Source organism: Streptopelia decaocto (genome assembly GCF_964273445.1).
Source record: "Streptopelia decaocto genome assembly, chromosome: 10".
In the NCBI taxonomy this organism is placed as follows: Eukaryota; Metazoa; Chordata; class Aves; order Columbiformes; family Columbidae; genus Streptopelia; species Streptopelia decaocto.
Genome location: NC_138665.1, coordinates 12,233,333 through 12,252,762, shown reverse-complemented (window position 1 = coordinate 12,252,762; position 19,430 = coordinate 12,233,333). Strand labels below are relative to the sequence as shown.

Here is a 19,430-nt window from a genome sequence, read left to right as displayed (position 1 = left end):
GCCGGGCGGGCCCGCCGGGCCGCCAGGGGGTGCTGTGGCCGCGGAGCCCGCGCTGCGCCCGCCTCTCCCGCCGCTTCCCCCGCCCCTTCCTCCTCTTCCGCCGCCGCCATCGCCGGGACGCCGGGCAGCTCCGCGCCATGGTGAGACCATCGGCCGCCATCCGCCGCCGCACCGCGAGCTTTCTCCCCGCCGCGGGCTGGCTTGGCCTTTCCGGCAGCAGGGTCGTGCGGGAGGGCCCCGGGTGCAACCTCTCCGTCACCGGTTGGGCGAGGCCCTGCGGCCCGCCGGCCGCCTCACCGCGCGGGGCGGCGCCTGGCGCTGCGGGGCCTCCCGGGCCCGGCGGAGCCGCCCCCCGCCGGGGTCGCTAACGGGTGCTCTCTCTTCCAGTCGTCTCACAAGACGTTCAAGATCAAACGCTTCCTGGCCAAGAAGCAGAAGCAGAACCGGCCCATCCCGCAGTGGATTCGCATGAAAACGGGCAATAAGATCAGGTAATTAGTGCAGACGCGGCTCCGCCGGGCAGGGTCGGCCCGTTGGGGTGTCTTGAGGCAGCGTGGGGCTTCCGTGCCCTTCTGCAGCAGTTCAGTTCGTTCCAGTGCTCTGCAAGTGCCCACAGGTGTTGGTGGTGGCACGTTGAAAATAAAAGCGTGAACTGTACCTGTGGATGATTTATTCCAGAACTTGAATGCTGGTAACTGCCATGCTTCTGACATTCCCTTTCCCAACACCTTTCCCCTCTGGGATCTTACATTTTTGAAGGAGCAGTACCTTACTCGGCATGGCTGTTGTGAGACACAGAAGATTGTGTGTAAAGGACCAGATGTCTATGGGAGATAAAATTGATAGTATGAGATCTTTGGCACATGACTACAGAATTAAATTGCAACAGTTCCTTTTTGTTTGCCTATAGTGTTTGTTTTCAAGTATCATATTTAAGAAAATGCAGTAAGAGTACTGTAGAAAGCTAGCTGGATGTGAGGCATGCAGAAGGTGGTGCATATCTTAGTGCTCTGGTTTAGAAGCTTCAACCAGTACAATTTGCTTATTTGCACTGTGCAGCTAGCTCTTTATCTCGCTTGCTTGTCTAGACTTCTTCAGGGAATGGGATTCTTTCTCCCAGATTGTCACTCTCCTCACTGCTTCAGACAAAAACCAGCAGCGGTGGCTGGCTCAGGCCGTTCTGTTCCTGCGATTTCTAACTTGTTTCTTTCCAGGAAAAATCAGCCCCAGACTGTATTCTTGTCTTCTAGATACCAAATTACAAAGGGGTTCTGTTTTAGCTGAATTGCATACTTTGGAATACTTGTTCATGGGGCAAAATCATGAATTTTTGTCCTGTGGCACTTCAGTACCTCAGTCATCAGCTTTAACCAAACTGTGTGCCAAAGCAGGCTGCAATTACAGTGCTTCATTCCGTGGGAGTACTGCCATTTTCCTGCTGAGAGTGACTCTGTTAACACCGGGTTTGGTTTCACCTATGCAGTGGTGAAATTGCTGGTTCTTAACATGTACAAGTACATACTCATAAATGAATATACTTTCCTAGAAGAGAGCCTTTTCCATACACTGCTTGCTTTCTTATTTCGAATGAAAATGATACTTTTTGTGTTAGACTATGAACTACATTCAAGAGGTAGTTTTCATTACCGTTGGGCAGTCAATACAAGATCGCAGGTCTCGTCTCCAAAAGAGGAGGTGTGATGTTCACACGCCAGCACTGCAGGCAGCTGTAGCTCTCTGAGGTTTAGATTCTCTTGCAGCAATGTGCTAGTTGGTTAGTAAATGAAGAAAGTAAACAGAGGTAGAAATTTTTAAAAGATAAGTAGACAGCTGATGATTGTTGTCAGCCCGCCACTGTAGCCTGCAAGAAAGATTTCAGTTTTTTTACTGTTGAGCTAATTCAGGGCTGTTTCAGTGCATCTGGATCCTCAAATATGTGTGTGCACTTTGTTAATTTACATTGCTTTTGTCTTAGGTACAACTCCAAAAGGAGACACTGGAGAAGGACCAAACTGGGCTTGTAAGAGACTGTCTCCTGGGAACTCTAATGACACTCGTCTTTCTGCGTCAGATGGATACACCTGCTCTGTGGTTTGGCGACCCCCGAGCGATTCCTTCCATAATGTTGGGCTGCAGTCCCCTGTGTCTTTTTTTAAAAGTCAGTCTGGGTTATTGATGTTAACTGGGAAAGCCTTGAAACAATTTGCATCTGAAACATGAAGACTGTGTTCTATTAGTGTTCGTTCCTTCAGGCATCAGCATAATTATTGGCAGTGTACAGATTTGCTAATAAATATGGACCTGAATGGCTTGGCTGAAATTATTTCATATATATATATAGTGGGAGAGTAACAGAGAATTAAAACTAATGTTACTGTGTAACATTACGGTGAATATAATCTCAGTGTGAGAAACCTTGTCAGCTCTTTTCAGATAGAATAGGCTGTGTCTTTTCACTTACTGTAAACCTCTAAGAGCAAAGAGTACAAATTTTTTAAAGGAGTAAAAATCAACTCAAAAATATTTTACTAGACAAACTGAAATAGTTAAAAAGCTTTTGGAGGCAGGTTTGGAAAAGGCAGACTCTGCTTTATGGTCCATAACCACTGTGGCTGCAGTAGCTGTTTGGAGTGTCAGTCTCTTTCTACTTGACCCCAGGGAAGAGTCTGGATCACATTTCCAGTAGATTTAGGAAATGTTCCTAAGCAAAGTAAGCAGCATTGTCAGAATTTGCTAAAGGCATGTCTGTGTAGCTGCTGGATGCGTTTTATGAGACTGGAAAGCAAAGCACACAGAGAATGCCCCGCTCGGGTAAGGTGGCTTCCCATTTGCAGTGTGCTGTGGCAGATGGGGGGGATCTAGACTAAGAAAACCCTTTGCTAAACCAACTCAATCTCCAGTTAACCCGCACTCTTGCATTGTGCTTACACAGGGGATGCATGTATGTTCCCCATGGCTGGCTTCTGTCACAGCTGCAGATTCTCAACTCCACCACTATCTCCCACATCACCCTTGTGAACATCCAGGGTAGACCACATGGTAAAGTGCAGCTGGTCAGCCAAGTAACCTTTATTTTTTTCTGTTAACGTAAGAGCATGTCTGAGCTGGAAGTACTGAAGAGTGCAAATAATGGCATTATGGTACTGGGCAAGAACTGAAATGTTATGTACCCAGAAGTACTATAAAAATACCTGCCCAGGGAGCAAGAAGCCAGAGCTGCGAATAATCAGTGATACTTGAATACCAAGACTATCTGTTGGGCGCCTGAGGAGCACACCAGCAGGGCTTCCCCCAACACCTGCCAGCGTTAGCTGTAGATGACTCCTCACCATCCTGGGCTTTGCAGCACTGTGAGCTGCTCCGGGGTGGGATGTGGGGCAGGGCAGCCCTTGGGGCCTGGGGTTAAGATCCTGCTGGGCAGTGATTGCAGTGGAATAACCAGATGAAAGAAAGTTTAACTTAGGAGGTAGGAAAGGGAAGAGTACAGCAAGGCGAGTGGATAGATTTATCTCCTACAAAATGCAATACTCCTATAGATTAGTACATAATGTCTGCATGTTCCCCTATTTCTAAGGTTTTTTTGGAGCTATGTGTTGCTTTGATCAGTTAGTCTTGATGCCAGCCACAGGTGCAGCTTAATTTAAAACATTCTCAGCAGAAGGGTAGTAACTCAAGACATTGCTCAAAGGAAGAGTTGGTAGCTGTTTTAAAAAGAGGAGAGAGGAACAAAGGGATTACACTGCTCAGAGTAGTCAGCAGTGCAGCTTCCTGACACAGGGGTTCTCCGCTGGGGCTTGTCAAATGTCACTTATTTACCGCAGGGCAGTGGAGGAGGGGCCTGTGGCTCAGCACCAGGTCCTGTGTGGCTGCTGCTCCTTTCCCTTCTGCAGCACAACCCGGAACAGGTGCTCTGATCAGCAGGAAATAACCAAAGGTGTGAGCCCGTTCTTGGATGTGGCTGCGGCAAAGCCTGTCCTGACACCAAGGGCTGCACAGCACCTGGTGCTGTGTGCTGGGTTCAGCCAGCCCTGGGGCTCAGGGCCTGGGTAGCAGCTTCCTGAGGAAGCTTCAGACTGCCACACCTTCTGTGTTGCTGCTTTTCATGTTGAAGGTAAATAGTTTTATCTCCTTCACATTATAGTTCATAGCAAGTAATGCTGGGCAGCAACGTCTGCCAGGCACATGTAAATGTGTAACAAACAGAGCCAAATCCAGTTGGCAGCTGGTCACGAGTGGTGTTCCCTGGGGCTCAGTGTTGGGGCCAGTTCTGTTTAATCTCTTTATCAATGATCTGGATGAGGGGATTGAGTGCACCCTTAGTAAGTTTGCAGATGAAACCAAATTGGGTGGGAGTGTTGACCTGCTGGAGGGCAGGAAGGCCATACAGAGGGATCTGAACTGGTTGAATCGTTGGGCTGAGGCCAATTGTATGAGGTCTAACAAGGCCAAGTGCCGGGTCCTGCACTTGGGTCATAACAACCTCAGGCAGCGCTACAGGCTCAGGTAAGAGTGGCTGGAAAGTGCCTGCCAGAGAGGGATCTGGGGGTGTTGATTGGCAGCGGCTGAACATGAGCCAGCAGTGTGCCCAGGTGGCCAAAAAGGTCAACATCATCCTGGCTTGTATGAGGAACAGTGTGGCCAGCAAGACTAGAGAAGTGATTGTGCCACTGAACTCAGCACTGATGAGGCCCCACCTTGAATCCTGGGTTCAGTTTTGGGTCCCTCATGATAAGAAGGACATTGAGGAGCTAGAGAGAGTGCAGAGGAGGTGATGAAGCTGGCGGGGGGTCTGGAGCACAGGTCTGATGAGGAGCGGTTGAGGGACCTGGGGCTGTTCAGCCTGGAGAACAGGAGGCTGAGGGGAGACCTTATCGCTGTCTGCAACTACCTGACAGGAGGTTGTAGCATGGAGGGTGTTGGTCTCCTCTCCCAAGTAGCAAGTGATAGGACAAGAGGAAACGGCCTTAAGTTGTGCCAGGGGAGGTTTAGGTTGGATATAAGCAAAAAAATCTTCATGGAAAGGGTTTTCAGACATTGGAACAGGCTGCCCAGGGCAGTGGTGGAGTCATCATCCCTGGAGGGGTTTAAAAGGCATTTAGGTGAGGTTCTTAGGGACATGGTTTAGTGCCAGAGTTAGGTTATGGTTGGACTCAATGATCCCGAGGGTCTTTTCCAATCAAAGTAATTCTATGACACATACACCCCACTCAGAGCTCGGGGCAGTCTCTCCCTCCTAAAATGTGCTGGCAGTTTATGTGAGTGCAGGAGAGCAAGGCCGGGATTTTTCCCAACTTCAGGACACTTTTGAGGTATCTTCTAGCTTCTTTCCCTGTCTGGTAAGAGTCTAGTTTCTCCTTCTTTATCAGGGGAGGAAACAGTAAGTCACTGCAACATGAAAGCAGCAAACAGCTTTGTCAGAAACATTTCAACACAGGCCCGTGTGCTGCAGACACTTTTACCCCAATGTTTTTAAAATCTCTTTGGTGCTCTTCTCTTTGAAGCAAGCGCTCAGGAAATAACAGCACTGCTGAGGATCGAAGATCTGCCTTGGAGCCCTCTGAACTGTTCCCTGCCTCTCCCCATCACTGCTGCCGGCAGGCAAAGCTGCTCACAGAGTTTCTCTTTAATTGTGTCTATGAGAACCTGGCTGAGGAAAAAATAACTTCATGGACTTGAGAATGGAGAAAGGTTTTTTCCATGTTATTTGTGGGAAAGCTTTCTGGAGCAATAGACTGAACTATTCATCACTCTTTATCAGACCGTCTCACTATTACTGTCATTACTGTGCTATTTTTATTCTTCTACCAAGGAGCTGCTTTGGAAAATAACCTCTTGTATTATTTTTCCCCATTTGGCTGAATCTGTTTTTCGAGATTTCAAGATGGACATTAAGGGATAGCACAAAGTAAATTTAGTACAAATTAAAATGGGGTTAAAATCAGTTTTCTGCAAATACCTCTGGGTCTGAATGATTTCTGTTGTTCCTGTGGCAGCTCTTTCCCCTCTCATTCCCTGTGTCCTGGGTGGATCAGGCATCTCTGCAGAGCTGGGCTAACACACAATAACTGAGACATCAACAGAAGTGTTAAAGAAAAACTCTAAATAATTTGCATATTCTGGTCTATTAATTTTGGTGGACATATTTTTTGTTTTCTGAGTGAGAAGCAAAGTTAGAGCTGATCGCATACTTGAGGAATATTTTTTACGCATGTCTGTATATCCAAAGCAGCTGCCCCTCCGTATGTGCGAACACACACCGTGCAGGACGGAGGGGTGGGTCACTGGCGGTGGCGTTTGGGGCAAACACACGGGACAGCAGCAGAAAGGGCACGGCCATTCGAAGATCCTTTTTTTGCTCTGTGGAGAGGGACCCTTGCAGGGCAGGCGAGGCGGGGGCGGCATTGATGAGTGTGTTGTACCACCCCCCAGAGGAGCAGGGCTCTGCTCTTGCTCGGGCTGAAGTGCCTGCATAACTTGCCCCAGAGCAGAATACAGCTTCAACCCACAACCCAAGGATAGGGGGAAAAGCTGCCTTCAGGGGGGTTTGGCTGGCTGTCAAGGGGAGGTAAGTGCTAAAAATCATTCAGTGGTATTTGAGTGTAGCATTTGCCAGTTAAGTTTTACTTTTGAATGAAACATTGAAGTCCAGGTTTCCTGGTAGAGTGGGACTAAGCTGGAGGTACAAATGCCAAGGAAACAGCTCCTTCAAGGAAATTCTCACTAATCCCAATGTTTACTTTGTGCCTTACTCAGAGGAGGATGTAAGAGCAATCCTGCACCCTTTCCCTCACCACGCTGCTGTGAAAGGGTGATGGAGGACTAACAGGTAACAAAATATTTCATCAGACATGCACCTCCCAGTCTTACCAACAGCGCTTTTGGTTACCAGAGCGAAAGATCGCAGGTGTTTTGGACTGGTGTAACCAGACTCATTGGAAGCCAGCCTGCTGTCCAGTGGTGTGGATGTGCCCAGACAAGTTCTGGAAGGAGCTATGTTGCCATAGTCTTTAAACTCTTGGAGACAAAGCATTACCAAACCAGTGTAGATCAGGTATTAAATCTGTTCCTGGTGTGTTTTGTATGTCTCCGCTGCTGACCTCAGGGATTAAAAAGTTGTCCAGACACATCTATGTGTCCGCCCAGTCATCTGGACTGGTTACTGTCCAGTCACTGGATCACTATCTGCTCATCTGGAGGCTATTCCACTGCTGACTGGGTTATTCCAGGGTCCGAGCAGCATTTCAGATCGCGGTCTGAATGTAAATGGGGTTTGCTCAGGGTCTGTGAAGCCCACAGGCTCAAGCTCCCCTGAGGAAGCTACCTGTGTATCCTTCTGCATCATGGTGCAAATTCACTCATGCAGCCAGGCCAGAGATCATCTCAAATCCCTCGGTCACATCTGCAGATCCCCAGAAAGGCAGATGGAAAGAAACTGCAGCTTCCCCCCAAAGTGAGCTGTCCCCACAACGGCTGCTGATCTGTAATGGGGAACAGAAACTCCCCCGCCGCTGTCTGAGAGTCACTTCTCAAATGGGACTGCTCTTCAAGGGACCAGAAATGGTGCCATACTGGTAAAAAAGAGGAAGGGGATGTTGTTTTTCTGAAGATATTTTGAAGCAGCCCTGGCCTTGCAGAATGTGAAAAGCAAGTGGAAATCAGGTGAGCAGAGCTCCATTTGGTGAACAAAACACAAAACAAGCAAGCAGAGGCTTTGCCCTTTTAATGAAGTTACTGGTACTATGCACGGTTATGCTGCTGCAAGGATGTTTCTCAAGAGTTTCATTTTTGAGCATGACCTCAACAGCAACAAAGATAATCTCACAGCTTTCATACCTTTTCCATGTTTTTGAGCAATGAGTCATCTTTCCAGAGCTGCTCCTGGACTCCTGTCCCCAGGGAAGCCACTGCATGCCACCCATAGGGTGTCCCTCCTGCCTTCTCAGCTCCAGCCCCATCCCCAGCACAGCTGAGCGCCTCAGGCTCCCCTGGACAGGGGTCCCAGGGATGTGCTGCTAGGGGGACTTGTCTTCCACTTTGAACGACTTCTTTGGGCCTGGCCTCCTCTGGCTCTTACTTTACTGAGAAGCAGCTTTATCTGTCATAAACAAACAACAGCCCAGAGGAGGCACATGTGGCAGAGACCCTTGGATCTCACAGGGAGCTGGAAAGTCCAGCTCGGTGGCACAGTCTGCTTGCCTGTACCCGCTCTCCCTGCTGTCAGAAAGCGGACATTAAAAAGCAGGGCGGGGGGCTTGTTTCTGAAGCTTCTCCACCATCAACCTAGTGCCAGGCCCCTGGCATTTCAGAATATGGTTGTGAAATATTTAATTATATTCTGCCAGTGACTCCATCCAGGCACCCAAGGTGCCATGACCAGTCCAACCTCACAGCATTGCTGGGAGCCGGGGCAGTGCCAGTGGCCTCATTTTACAGGTGGGAGAACCCAGTCGCCGAGTTGCTGCCTGATGCACCTACAGCCACACACAAACTCTGCCAGCAGCCAGGGACGGGCAGCCCCATCATGCACCCCCAGCGTGGGACACCACCTCCCGTGGTGGGTCAGCATCCACACATGGGCATGGCGTGTTGGAGAAGCAGCTCCACAGCAGGGCTGGCACATCAGCCCCCGCTGTGGGGCTGCGCTGGGCTGCAGCAAGGGGTGCCCATCAGCAGGAGAGGGGGGCAAAACCCCCTCGGGGACAGGGGGCTTTTTGGAAGGGCTGTCCCCAGGCAGTGCTCCCGATGGCCATGGTTGCCACGCACACTCACACTGACACAGCCTCAAAACACCACGCAAGACCTAAGGTGGCCGCAGTGACCCCATGCAGGGGGTCAATCCCCACTTTTCCAGGTTTTTGAGGGCTGGCCCTCACCAAGTTCCCAGCTCCCTGCAGGCTCTTCCACCTGCTATTCAGCACACGTTTGCAGGCAAATGGGCCAGGGGAGCTTCAGCGCTCTTGGAAGAAAGCAAATGTCTGTCTGACAAAGTCCCGGAGGGTCGACAGCCCCCAGGAGCGCTGGCCTTTCCCCTCGGCCCCCGAGTCCACACAGTCCTGCCCTGCCCTGGCCTCTCTGGATGACTTACAGTTGTTGTTGGTGTTGTGAGAGCTCAGCTGGACCAAGTCCTCCTCCAAGGCCCCCGCCAGCTCCTTCAGCTCCCTGGGGGTGTCTGCCCTCAGGTACTGCCAAGCCTTGCGCCCATTGTGGTCCCTGCGGCTGGTGTCTGCCCCATAAGCTCCCACCAGCACTTTGATGAGCAGCTCGTGCCCCTGCAAGGCGGCCAGGTGCAAGGGGGTGAGCCCGCCGCTGGCCGTGGGGATGTTCACGTTGACTGCATAGCCCTTCTTCTGGGCATGGGAGATGACCTGGATGAAGCTCTCATGGTGGCCATGCTTGGCAAGCCAGTGGAGAGCGGTGAAGCCTGTCACAAAGTCTTTCCTGGTCAGCAGGCTGGGATCCAAGTCCAGCAGCCTGACGATGTTGTCCGCATCGCCCTGGGCCACCGTCAGCAGCCACTCGTGCTCCAGGGGATCCAAGGCAAGCGACAGCACCTCAGGGCTCTGCTCGGACTTCTGCTCTTGGTGTGGCCCTGCAAGGAGACTGCTGCTGTTGAACGTCTTCTGAGCGGTGGAAAGCCGCTTGGTGCTGCCAGGGCTGTTGCTCTGCAGGAGGATTTCCTTCAGCTCCTTCCTCCGGGTACTGCCGGGGCCGATGGAGAGCCTGCCTGCTGTCCTACCCCAGCTCCCTGGGCCCTGGCTGCCCTGGCTGATGCTCCTGTGGGTGTCCATCTTCTGCAGCGGGTGGAAGCGCTCCCTGCTCCCTGTGGCAGCCGGCCAGAGATGGGATCTGCGGGCTAGGCTCCCCGTTTGGGGCTGGGTGGCTCTCAGGGAGGCGAATGTCCGGGTGATGCCAGATTCCCCCTGCCCCACCGAGCCCTGATCCCGCTCCTGCCAGGCCATGGCGGTGCCCGCCGCAGGGCTGGCCAGCAGCCCACTCCCCGGCAGCCCACTCCCTGGAGGGGCACAGCTGGGCTCAGCTCCCCAGATCTCACCCCACACTTCCTGTCCCAGCGGGAGGCAAAGGAGGAACCAACTCTGCGCAGCGGGCACGGCGGCGGATCCACGTCGCTGTCGCACTGCCGGGGCGGCGCAGGCGACCTTTGGTCACGCTGTGGCTGCTGCAGGCGCAGGGCACGGCCACAGCCACGGGCTGTCTGTCCCCCAGGCCCTGCTCGCCTGCGGTGTCACTGAGGGAGAGCAGACCTGCGTGCGGGGGCTGCAGAGAGCACAAGCACTGCTGGGGCGGGTGGAGGTGGGGGGTCCTGGGCAGCCCAGCCCAAAGTTATAGAAGAAATTTGATTAACTGTATTCTTCTCTCTGTATGGTCTCGTTTAGCATTAGTCACTTGGCATCAGCAGCTAAAGTAGTTGTAGCCTCAGGCTGCAAGAGCTGATTAAGCATAAACTTTTGATACAACTAATATTGCTAACACAGAACTCACTGAACTAATCAGATATGAGCAAAATGAAGAAGATGAGGACAAAGGAGAATGAAGTAACTTCAGAGGAAGGCCAGGCCAGTGACAGTGAAAAACAAGAAGAAATCAAGAGCCCATCAGGCAGAATTAAGTGACTGGACTTGTAGATTGGGTGATGGGTGGAACAGGTATAACTGGGAGGTACAGGACAAGAGGAAATGGCTTCAAGTTGCACCAGGAAAGGTTCACATTGGATATTAGGAAACATCTATTAATAGAAAGGGTTGTCAGGCATTGGAACAGGCTGCCCAGGGTAGTGGTGGAGTCACCATCCCTGGAGGGGTTTAAAAGACATAGAGATGAAGCTCTCAGGGATATGGTTTAGTGCTAGATTTAGGTTACAGTTGAACTTTATGATCTTAGGGGTCTCTTCCAACCAAAATGATTCTATGATTCTATGATTCTACAAACTGGGGTAGGGGTCCCTCTCTGGAGGCTCCCAGCTTGAGCTGTAACTGAACAACTGAAAAAAGACTAACGGGACACCTTCACTTGGACTTGGCATTCTCAGTGGGATCTGAGGGTTGGACCCTGTTACGGTGGCCGGTGTGTGTAAATCTGTAACACTGGTCCTGGGGACACTCCCTCTGGCCCCGGTGGCACCCCAAAGCCCCAGATGCATTGCTGAGGCACCTTCTGTACAGCCGTCATCACAAAATTACCCTCCACCACAAAATTACCCCCCACCATTGCAATGCTTGTTGGTGCTGTGCTTAGGAAGGCTGAGATTACTGCCCCAAGAGGACACTTTCCCGATGGCCAGGGGGCCTCCATGCTGTAAGGGACACCCAGCCCGGGGCACGGGTTTGGGTCTCTTGCCACCTGATGTTTCAGCCCAGCAGCATTTGGGCATCCCTCTCTTGCTGTGTTTCACTTCCCAGCAAGGCCCCATGCTTGATGCTGCTGGCAGATGCAGCCCACCAGCGAATTGTACCCTCATTTTGTACAAATTCCTCTACCCTGAAAGCCCCCAGTCCTGTTTCTCCCAAGGGCTTTCTTATCCATGACTCCTCAGACACCCACAGCATGGCTGAGCTGTCACCAGGAGGTTTTGTGGCTGGTCAGGCAGCTACGATCCATGCCAGCTCCCCTCGAGGGAGCTTTGCCTTTCTCCAGCCACTTAAACCAGTTTTTCTGAGATGCATGGGGAGCCGGCGTCGCCCCATAAAACCCAAATGACTGGTGGTGAGAACATAATTGTCCCCTAGCTACCTTTCTGGTGCTGCCTGGTTTTGTCACTGGCTGTGGGTGGCTTCTGCGGGCTTGGGGAGGCAGAGAACTTGATCCACACAGCCGTCAGATCCTGGGAACTATCTAAAATGCTTGTTGGGAGACAGCTGGGGAAAACAAGGAGGGAAATGAGGTGCTGCTTTGTGGGAATGAGGGCATGGACAGTGCAAAGTAAACCACCCATTTAGGGCCACACTGGTCATGTCTGCATTAGGGACTGGTCACACGGGAGAACTCCAACTGGGCTAAAACCAGGGTGCCAACCTTGGGGGCTTTACTCTGGGGTCTCAGGTGCTGGCCAAATTATTTGCTTTGGGTAAGGGCTGAGTTTCCTCTCTCTCAGCCTTCGGTTGATGCTTGTGCTTGCGTGAAATGAAGGGAAATCCAAGTGGCACCAGCTGCACCCCCAAAGCACACAGGCTTACCCAGGCCCTGCCCGCTGGGCTGGGCAGCTGAGGGGGCCTCAAGGGCTGAGAGGGGCTGGGCAAGGGGCGCTGCGGCCACTGAAACCAGCACAGCTACTCTCCCTCAGGTCTCCAGGCGAGCGTGAACCGTCCCGATGCAGCTCAGGGAAAGCGTGAAAAGCGCATAGACATTTTATTTTACATAGCAAGTGATTAACTGAGGCTGGGAGATCTCAGACCCAGCCATAAACCCGAGCTCAGCCTCAGCGTGCACGGCTCTGCCGTAGCCCCGGCCAGGCGCGCAGCCCGCGTTACCGGGGGGCACAGCTCAGCCCCGCAGGATCCCCCCGGGCCCGCCTCGAGGAGTCCGTGCGGGGGAACACACCGCCGTGCTGGGAGCAGGCAGGGGCCGGGGGAGGCCCCGGTGGCGGGCAGGGCGCGGGGCTGCAGGCAGCGGCTCACCGGGCACCCGCGGGGCTCAACGTGCCCCTGGGGGCTGCGGCGCCGCTGCCCGGGGCATCACGCCCCAGACCCCGCGCCCCGGCAGCGCCACCGCCCGCCCTGCCGCGCGCCCCGCCACACGGTGGCCGCCGCCCCGCCCGCAGCACGGGCTGCACCATCGCGGGCGGCCGTTGTTGGGGGGAATGGCAACCCCGCGCCCCCCGGAGCGGGACAGCGGCTGCGGGACCGGCGGGACCGAGCCGGGCAGAGGGATGGCGGCGTGGGGCGGGGCGAAGGGGCGGTGGCGCGAGGGACGCGGGGCTGGGCGGGGCTGAGGGTGCGGTGGTTCCCCCCCGCACGGCGCCGCGGTGGGCGCGCCCGGAGCCGCCCGCGCGGCCGGGGAGGGCCCTGTGGCGGGCTCGCAGCGATGGCGGCGGCCGAGGTGGCGCGGCAGGTAGGAGCGGGAACGGGCGCTGCCGCCGGCGGCTTCGTGCAGGCTGGGCATGGCCGGGCCGCGTCAGGGTGCGCCGCCTGGAGCGCGGGCTGCGGGGGCACCGGCCTGGGGGCTCCGGCGGGCTCTGGGGCTCGGCACGGCGGCGGCCTCCGGGAGGGTCGGGGTTTGCGGGCCGCTGTGAGGGAGCCGGGGCTGCCTGAGGGAGGGGAGGTTTGGAGCCCTCCCCGCTGGCTGCGGGGCAGCAACCCGGCGACCTTGGACCGCCCGCACGGGGTGGATCCGGGGGTCCTGCCGTGTCAGTTCCTCCGTCCCAGGGCCCCGCCGTGGCCGCAGAGGGACCCGCAGCGCAACCCGGGGCTGGTCGGACCGCCGTGCTGCGGAGGCCTCGTCCTGCACCCCTGCCCTGGGCTGGGGACCCCTCGCCAGCCAGGGTGCGGTACTGGGCAAGGTGCTCATTGCCATCCCTGTCTCTCCGGGGATGCCGTTCTGCTCCCACAGGAGCCGTCATCCCGTGCTCGTTCGTGCGTGGTACAGGGAGGGCCGTCGGTCCAGCACCGTGTGCGGAGGAGCCGCGGGAGCCCGCGCCGAGCATCGGCACCGCAGCCCCGCCGCGGTTTGTCCCCAGGGGTCCCCCTGCGGTGCTGTCCCTGGGCACAGCTGCCGCTGGTGCCCGCCTGCCTTCCTGGCATGGCACAGAGCTCTCTGTGCCTGCCGAGAATTATCCAGAAGAGGAGCAGTCACCTCTGCGTTTGTTAGAGGAGGCATCTGTAGCATGTTTGCACGTGGAAGCATTTTGTCTGCGATTCGATGGGCTTCCAACTCTTGTGTCCATGCATTAGTACAGAAATGATACTTGAGATGAATGTTTGCTGTTTCATCTTCAAAGCAGTAGGTTTTAACATGGACCCGATCTTGTTCAACGGGTAGATGTAGCCATTCCTTGCCAGTTTGTGATGTTATTTCCTCCTGGACATACCAATTGCCTTGTATGTGACTGCCAAGGTATGTAAAGTGACTCACTTGCTCCCCTGTCTTTTAAAGAAAATTGAGCATTAGGCTTGCCTAAGATAGCGTACAGGAGTTTCAGACATCTGCTAGTGGCCTGGAATGAATTATGATATGGCACAGCCTGTCTTTGGAGACAAAAAAAGGGAAAGGTAGCTATGAGACAGACGTGAAATTAGTGTGCTGCAAATTGAAAATGTCTCTGTCCAGACAGACAACTTCTCAGCCCAGCTCTTGAGCATCTGGTCATGACTGTGGTTCGTGGAGGCATCAGCCATAACATCCTGGTGATGCAGAGGGCTGCTCTGTGTGTGCTGATGGGGTTAAACATGTGCGAGAGCTGGGGCTAGGCGTATGGGGGAACTGGGGTCACCACCCTGCCTCTGTCACAGGGAACCCTTCATCTAAACTCACATTTCTTGTGGAGATGGTTGGTGAAACCCTCTCCTCCCTGAGTGGCCAGGATGGTCCTGTCACCACTGAGCTGAGACCCGTGTCCTGTCCTTGCCAGTGTGGGAGGTGCAGGATCTAAAAGCTGAGACCCACAGAGGATGTGTCCACCCTCCTCCCCCTGGGTGGAGGACACATACAGACAGGCTTGCTGGGCACTGTCTGACTCTCTGTAGTACAGGATTGAAAAATCATTAAGACTGCTCATATAGATAACGTATATTTTAGTTGCTGGAGGAAGCTTCTCCTGGGAACATATCCAAACAGCACGATGTTTCTGCAGCCCATTGGCAGGGGCATAAAGAAAGGTAATCTTAAGAGCTGTCAGAATTTGAGATTTTGGAAGTGCTTGACCTTTTGTGAATGTTGAATGGCTGAATGATGCAATGTGTCTGAAAGGGGTGGTCAGTGGTCAGGAGCTTTGATGAGACATTTCTTACTTTTTGTGGTGGCTTATTCAGGACTATTTTTCTCCCTATTTTCTGTTGTTTTTCTTTTATACCCATCCTCATAATTTGTTATCAGCTGAGTAAGGAAAAGAAATGCAAAGTCTTTACTTACACTTTACATTCCTGCTTTGCATTTATCTCATGAAGGACATTTATACTGTCTGCTGGATAATTCTCTCATTGCATAAGAGAACTACACCTTTGTATAAGTGAGAAGCAATTGGCACAAGTTTTGCTCCAATTTGCTGTTTAATCAGAGCCAAAATGCAGTCTGGGGAAGTGAATGCTATAACACTGAGGTCATGAGAGGGGATCTGATTTTGTTTTAGCTTAAAGATGATCTGAAAAACTGTGTTGTGGAAACCTGACTTCAGCTTCTGCCTTGCTTTGCAATTTCACATTTGACTTCGTGTGCAAGAATTGTCTCAGGTATAGGGATTAACCCTCCCAGGTCTTGGCTTAGTGGGGTGGCAGAGAGGCAGAGAAGTGGCTGCTGTGCACAGTGGCCATGGTGGTGGAGCTCTGTGAGTGTTGCTTGATTTGTTTTCATTGAGAGGTAGTGCTGTTGTGTTTGCTGCGGTTGTTTGGAAATCCTCCGAAGGTCTTGATGTTTGAAGTGATTCTCATCTGGAGAGAGGTGGTAAATTGTGTGGGAAGTACTACATGTCAGCTGTCAGTGTCCTAAACAGAAACACTCATTTCAGTTAGATGCAGAAGAAGTACAGTACTGCAGTCTCTGGGAGCATTTTCTTGTGCAGGCCTCATTTGGACACTGGGTCACTTGGGTTCAGAGCTGCAGCATTCTTTATTTGCTGTACTCTGCCTGAATATCACCAAGTGGAGGCTTTTCCTTTGGCATGGTGTCCTTTTTCATTTTTCCTTTAGTCCAGGCCACCAGAAATTGTCCTGAGTATGGATCATTGACATTTGCAATGAGGAGCACCATTGTGTGTCTCAGGGAGGATGCTCTGCTTTATCTCCATGAAGCAGTAGTGGCCACTGGGGCTCTGAGGACGTCGGGAGCTGACAGCATCGTGCCTACTTGTCATGTAAAGCAGATCAAGGCAAAGATGCACATCCAGCAAGATTTTCCCCTAATCGTATTTTCATCGCAAGAACTCTGAAGTGTTTCACACACCTGGAGACTAAGTCTTGCCCGTTTTATGTAAACTAATATTTAATGTGCAGTGTTTTCAGACTTGGGGTCATTTATTATAACATCTTTGTATTTTCCATATATTTCTGATAGTTCTCTGTAAGAATTAGAGTAGGTTTCTGTGGCAGGGATAAACCCTAACAAAAGGTGTGTAAATGCTCCAAATACAGGTAAAAAATAAAATAACCTGTCCAAGTGGCTGCTCCTTACTTTTGCTCTGCAATAGGGCCACCTGGCAATGCAGCAAGAGAGTGTGTTGCTCTTCTCGTTCTTTTAGTCTTGTTTGGGGGAAACAAGGTTTGCTCTTTCCTGAGCAACTGCAGCCCATTCTACCCTAGGGAGGGTCACTCTGTGTATATGGGGAAAAATAAAAGGCATCTGGTATCTTGGTGTGGTGCCAGTGTTCACACTGGCTTCACAGAGATCCTGTGTTTGTCTTCCTTCCAGGAAGATGCAAACTTCAAAATAGAGTACGGATGGCCTCCCACCCATCCAGTGCTCACTGATGCTTGTGGAAGAAGCCTTGACACAGTTCAGCCTTGCTTACCTTGTTGGTACCTCTTTGTACATGTTAAATTTGACCTGAAAGTTTATTTTTGAAGATAAATAATGGAAGATAGCTCTTGGAACACTTTTTCAGCAAAAACCTTGTAAGTTAAACATATTCTCCTTCAGCTTTGAACAAGGTAATCCAAATCTACATTTAATGTACAGGCAGGATGACTAATTGTGTGTTCATATGTTGTTTATGATGATGCTGTTTATAAATAGCAGTGTCCTGGATACAGAGACACCACTTGGTGTGTGAAGACTGGTGATTTGCACTGTTTCTTGGTGGATCAGATAGAAAATGTTCCTTTTCTCTCAACAGATTTGGTAATTGCTGACAACTTTCTGATGAGTGTCAAAACCAGTCTGACCTTAAATTATTTTTTTTTCCTTCCCCTTCCCACTGTGTCTGATCTCTTAATGCCTTGGCCAAGCAGGCTTTGGATTTTTAGCCACAGTAGCACAATATACCTCATGGCTGTGCACTTAACATGAAGGCTCAGCTGCTGGGACTGGAAATCAGATTTTGTAGTACTTGTTTCCTGGCCTGCAGCAGATGTGAAGTGTGGTTTAACAGCATTAGAAAACCACAGGTGACTAGAAAAAAGAGGCTACAGGAAATGACTTGCAGGCTGTATTCTGTGCGACAGTAAATGCCTCCTCTAAGCTGAGAGTGGCATAACTTCTACCATTTATTTTGTTCCATCTGGATCGCACTTATATTTAGGGATGAGAAGATTTGTTCTTAATGAAAGCCTACATTTCTGCCTACGCTTCCTGGGGAGAGTAGTGTTCAAACCGTCTTCCAACAGTGCAGTTTTAAGGCTGAGTATTAAAAATACACTTGATATTTCTCATTCCCAGGAGGAATCTGCCTGTGGTTCTCTCTCATGCCTTTGTGGACTCTGTCCACCCACCTATTTTTCACTGGGGCCACAGTGCTCTCGCTGCAGATCAGATGCTGCTGTGAGAGACCCCAGTGCTGGGTCATTGTTTTGGTGAAAGCAGTTCAGGAGAGTTGAGGTGTTTTGTCACAAAATCCACATGCCTGACAGTCTCCCTTTCTTCTCCTTCAGCTGTTTGTTTTTGAATTATCTGAGCTGCATCCTCATAAGGCGAAAACAGAATCTGCTGGGGATCTCGAGCACTTCCCTGATGAACATGTCGTTTGGAGGCAAGGTGCTCAGGAATTAATAAAGCACCATATTTAGTGAACATCTTGGCAGGAAGAGTCAGACTAATACACAAAATATGGCTAAGGGGAAACATATTTACACATCACAGGGTGGTAAATATGGTTAATGGCTAAAGTGTATTTGGAGCCTCATATTTGGAGGAAAAAAAAAAAACCTAGACCAGCAAAACAGTAACAAGGCAAGTAATCATAATCTGGTGGGCTACTGTAGTAAAGGCAGTCCCTGGGGATGTTCTCCTAGCCTAAAATACCAGTGCCATTAACAGAAGAGGGAAAACCAGTATGCCTGTCCCTATAAATGGGCTTTCAAGAATCATGAAAACATGATTCTGAAATAATAAGTTAAAAATTACACTCTATAAACTATTGCCTTTTGGTTGTAGTATTTCTTGCAAACCAATGATGTTCCTGAAAGACCAGAGAGGAATTTTCTGTATTTGACACTAAAATACCTTGTTACGAAAAGTCTTTGTTCCAGAGAGGGAAATACTTTTCTCGGGGCTGCAGGAGGGGAAGTTTCCTGTGCATGCAAATGCTCATGTTAGCACCAACTCTCCCTTTTGCATTATGCAGTTTCTGAGACTGAGCCTCTGCATGTGGTTTATTACTGTCTGCTGTGCAGATTTACAACCCAAAGTGCCTTGGCATACATAGGCCTTTGTGCTATGGCCAGTTGAAAATTTTGGACCCCCATCCAGAAGCAAGCAGCCATGCTGAGTGCTCTCATGCTGGAGCTGGAGCTCAGCCCCTCTGCTCCCAGGGGCAGAGAGGGGAGGCCTGGTTGGGGTGACTGGGTCAACCTCTCGTTGTTGGGTGGCTAGCAGGAGCCGCCTGTGCCCTGCAACGGGAAGGTGTGGGTACCTTTGCTACCTTCTGACAGGGATGTGTGGTTACAAGCAGCTCAGTTCTGGACACTTTTTCTCAACTTTTTTTTCCTATTCAGTTCTGAGCTTTCAAATATAGGCTCTGAAGGTTCATAGCAACACTCAGAGCGGGAGAAGACCTGCTGCCTTGCGTGATCTGGCCGCTTGTCCATGTGAACACCTTCCTTGCAGCTTCCTTCAGTGATCCGTGATTTTTTTGTGCTGCTGGCTGTTTTCTAGAAACATAGAGTACCAGGTTGGGAGGGACCACAAGGATCCTGTGGTCCAACCAGTGTTGGAGAATCCACCACTTCCACGGGGTGGTTATTCCAATGGCTGACTGTTCTCATTGTGAAAAATTTCCCTCTTGTGTCCAATCAAAATCTCCCCAGGAGTAACTTGCACCTTTTCCAAATGACTTGTAAAAAGGGAGTCTCCATCTTCTTTGTAGCCACCTGTTTATATATACTGGAACATGGTGATGAGGTCTCCCCTAAGTCTTCAAAGATTCAGACCGACTCTTGTTTGCAGTCTGAGATTTCCGTCTTTGCAACAATATGGAAGATCTTGCTGTGTTCCATAGCTCAAAGGCTATATTCTCTGCTGTTTCTGTACTACAGCTCTTGAGCTCTGCAGAGGCAGTGTGTTTGGGTTGTTCATTTACTAGATGTAGGTACAGTTTTCCTAACTCTTTCCAG

The 19,430-nt window shown here is 51.3% G+C and overlaps 3 protein-coding genes across 7 annotated transcripts in view; 2 read left to right on the top strand and 1 right to left on the bottom strand.

The window, feature by feature from the left end:
- The first annotated feature begins 3 nt into the window (after window positions 1-3).
- RPL39 (ribosomal protein L39) lies at window positions 4-2,306 on the top strand. Its single transcript, XM_082061962.1, has 3 exons — window positions 4-140; window positions 388-491; window positions 1,976-2,306. Exons 1-3 carry the CDS (start codon window positions 138-140, stop codon window positions 2,022-2,024), a joined length of 156 nt encoding a protein of 51 aa, XP_081918088.1. The 5' UTR covers window positions 4-137; the 3' UTR covers window positions 2,025-2,306.
- Window positions 2,307-7,705: 5,399 nt separating this feature from the next.
- Window positions 7,706-10,058, bottom strand: SOWAHD (sosondowah ankyrin repeat domain family member D). The gene is given in 3 exon segments (XM_082061929.1): window positions 7,706-8,173; window positions 8,176-8,214; window positions 9,086-10,058. Coding segments are annotated over 3 exon segments (1,011 nt in total). The 5' UTR covers window positions 9,960-10,058; the 3' UTR covers window positions 7,706-8,075.
- Window positions 10,059-12,941: 2,883 nt separating this feature from the next.
- Window positions 12,942-19,430, top strand: part of SEPTIN6 (septin 6) — a 30,079-nt gene continuing 23,590 nt past the window's right edge. For all 5 annotated transcript variants that reach the window (XM_082062293.1, XM_082062291.1, XM_082062295.1 and 2 more), the window contains exon 1: window positions 12,942-13,065. In XM_082062293.1, the coding sequence (XP_081918419.1) occupies window positions 13,039-13,065 (27 nt within the window). In that variant the 5' untranslated portion in view covers window positions 12,942-13,038. The remainder of the gene's footprint in view (window positions 13,066-19,430) is intronic.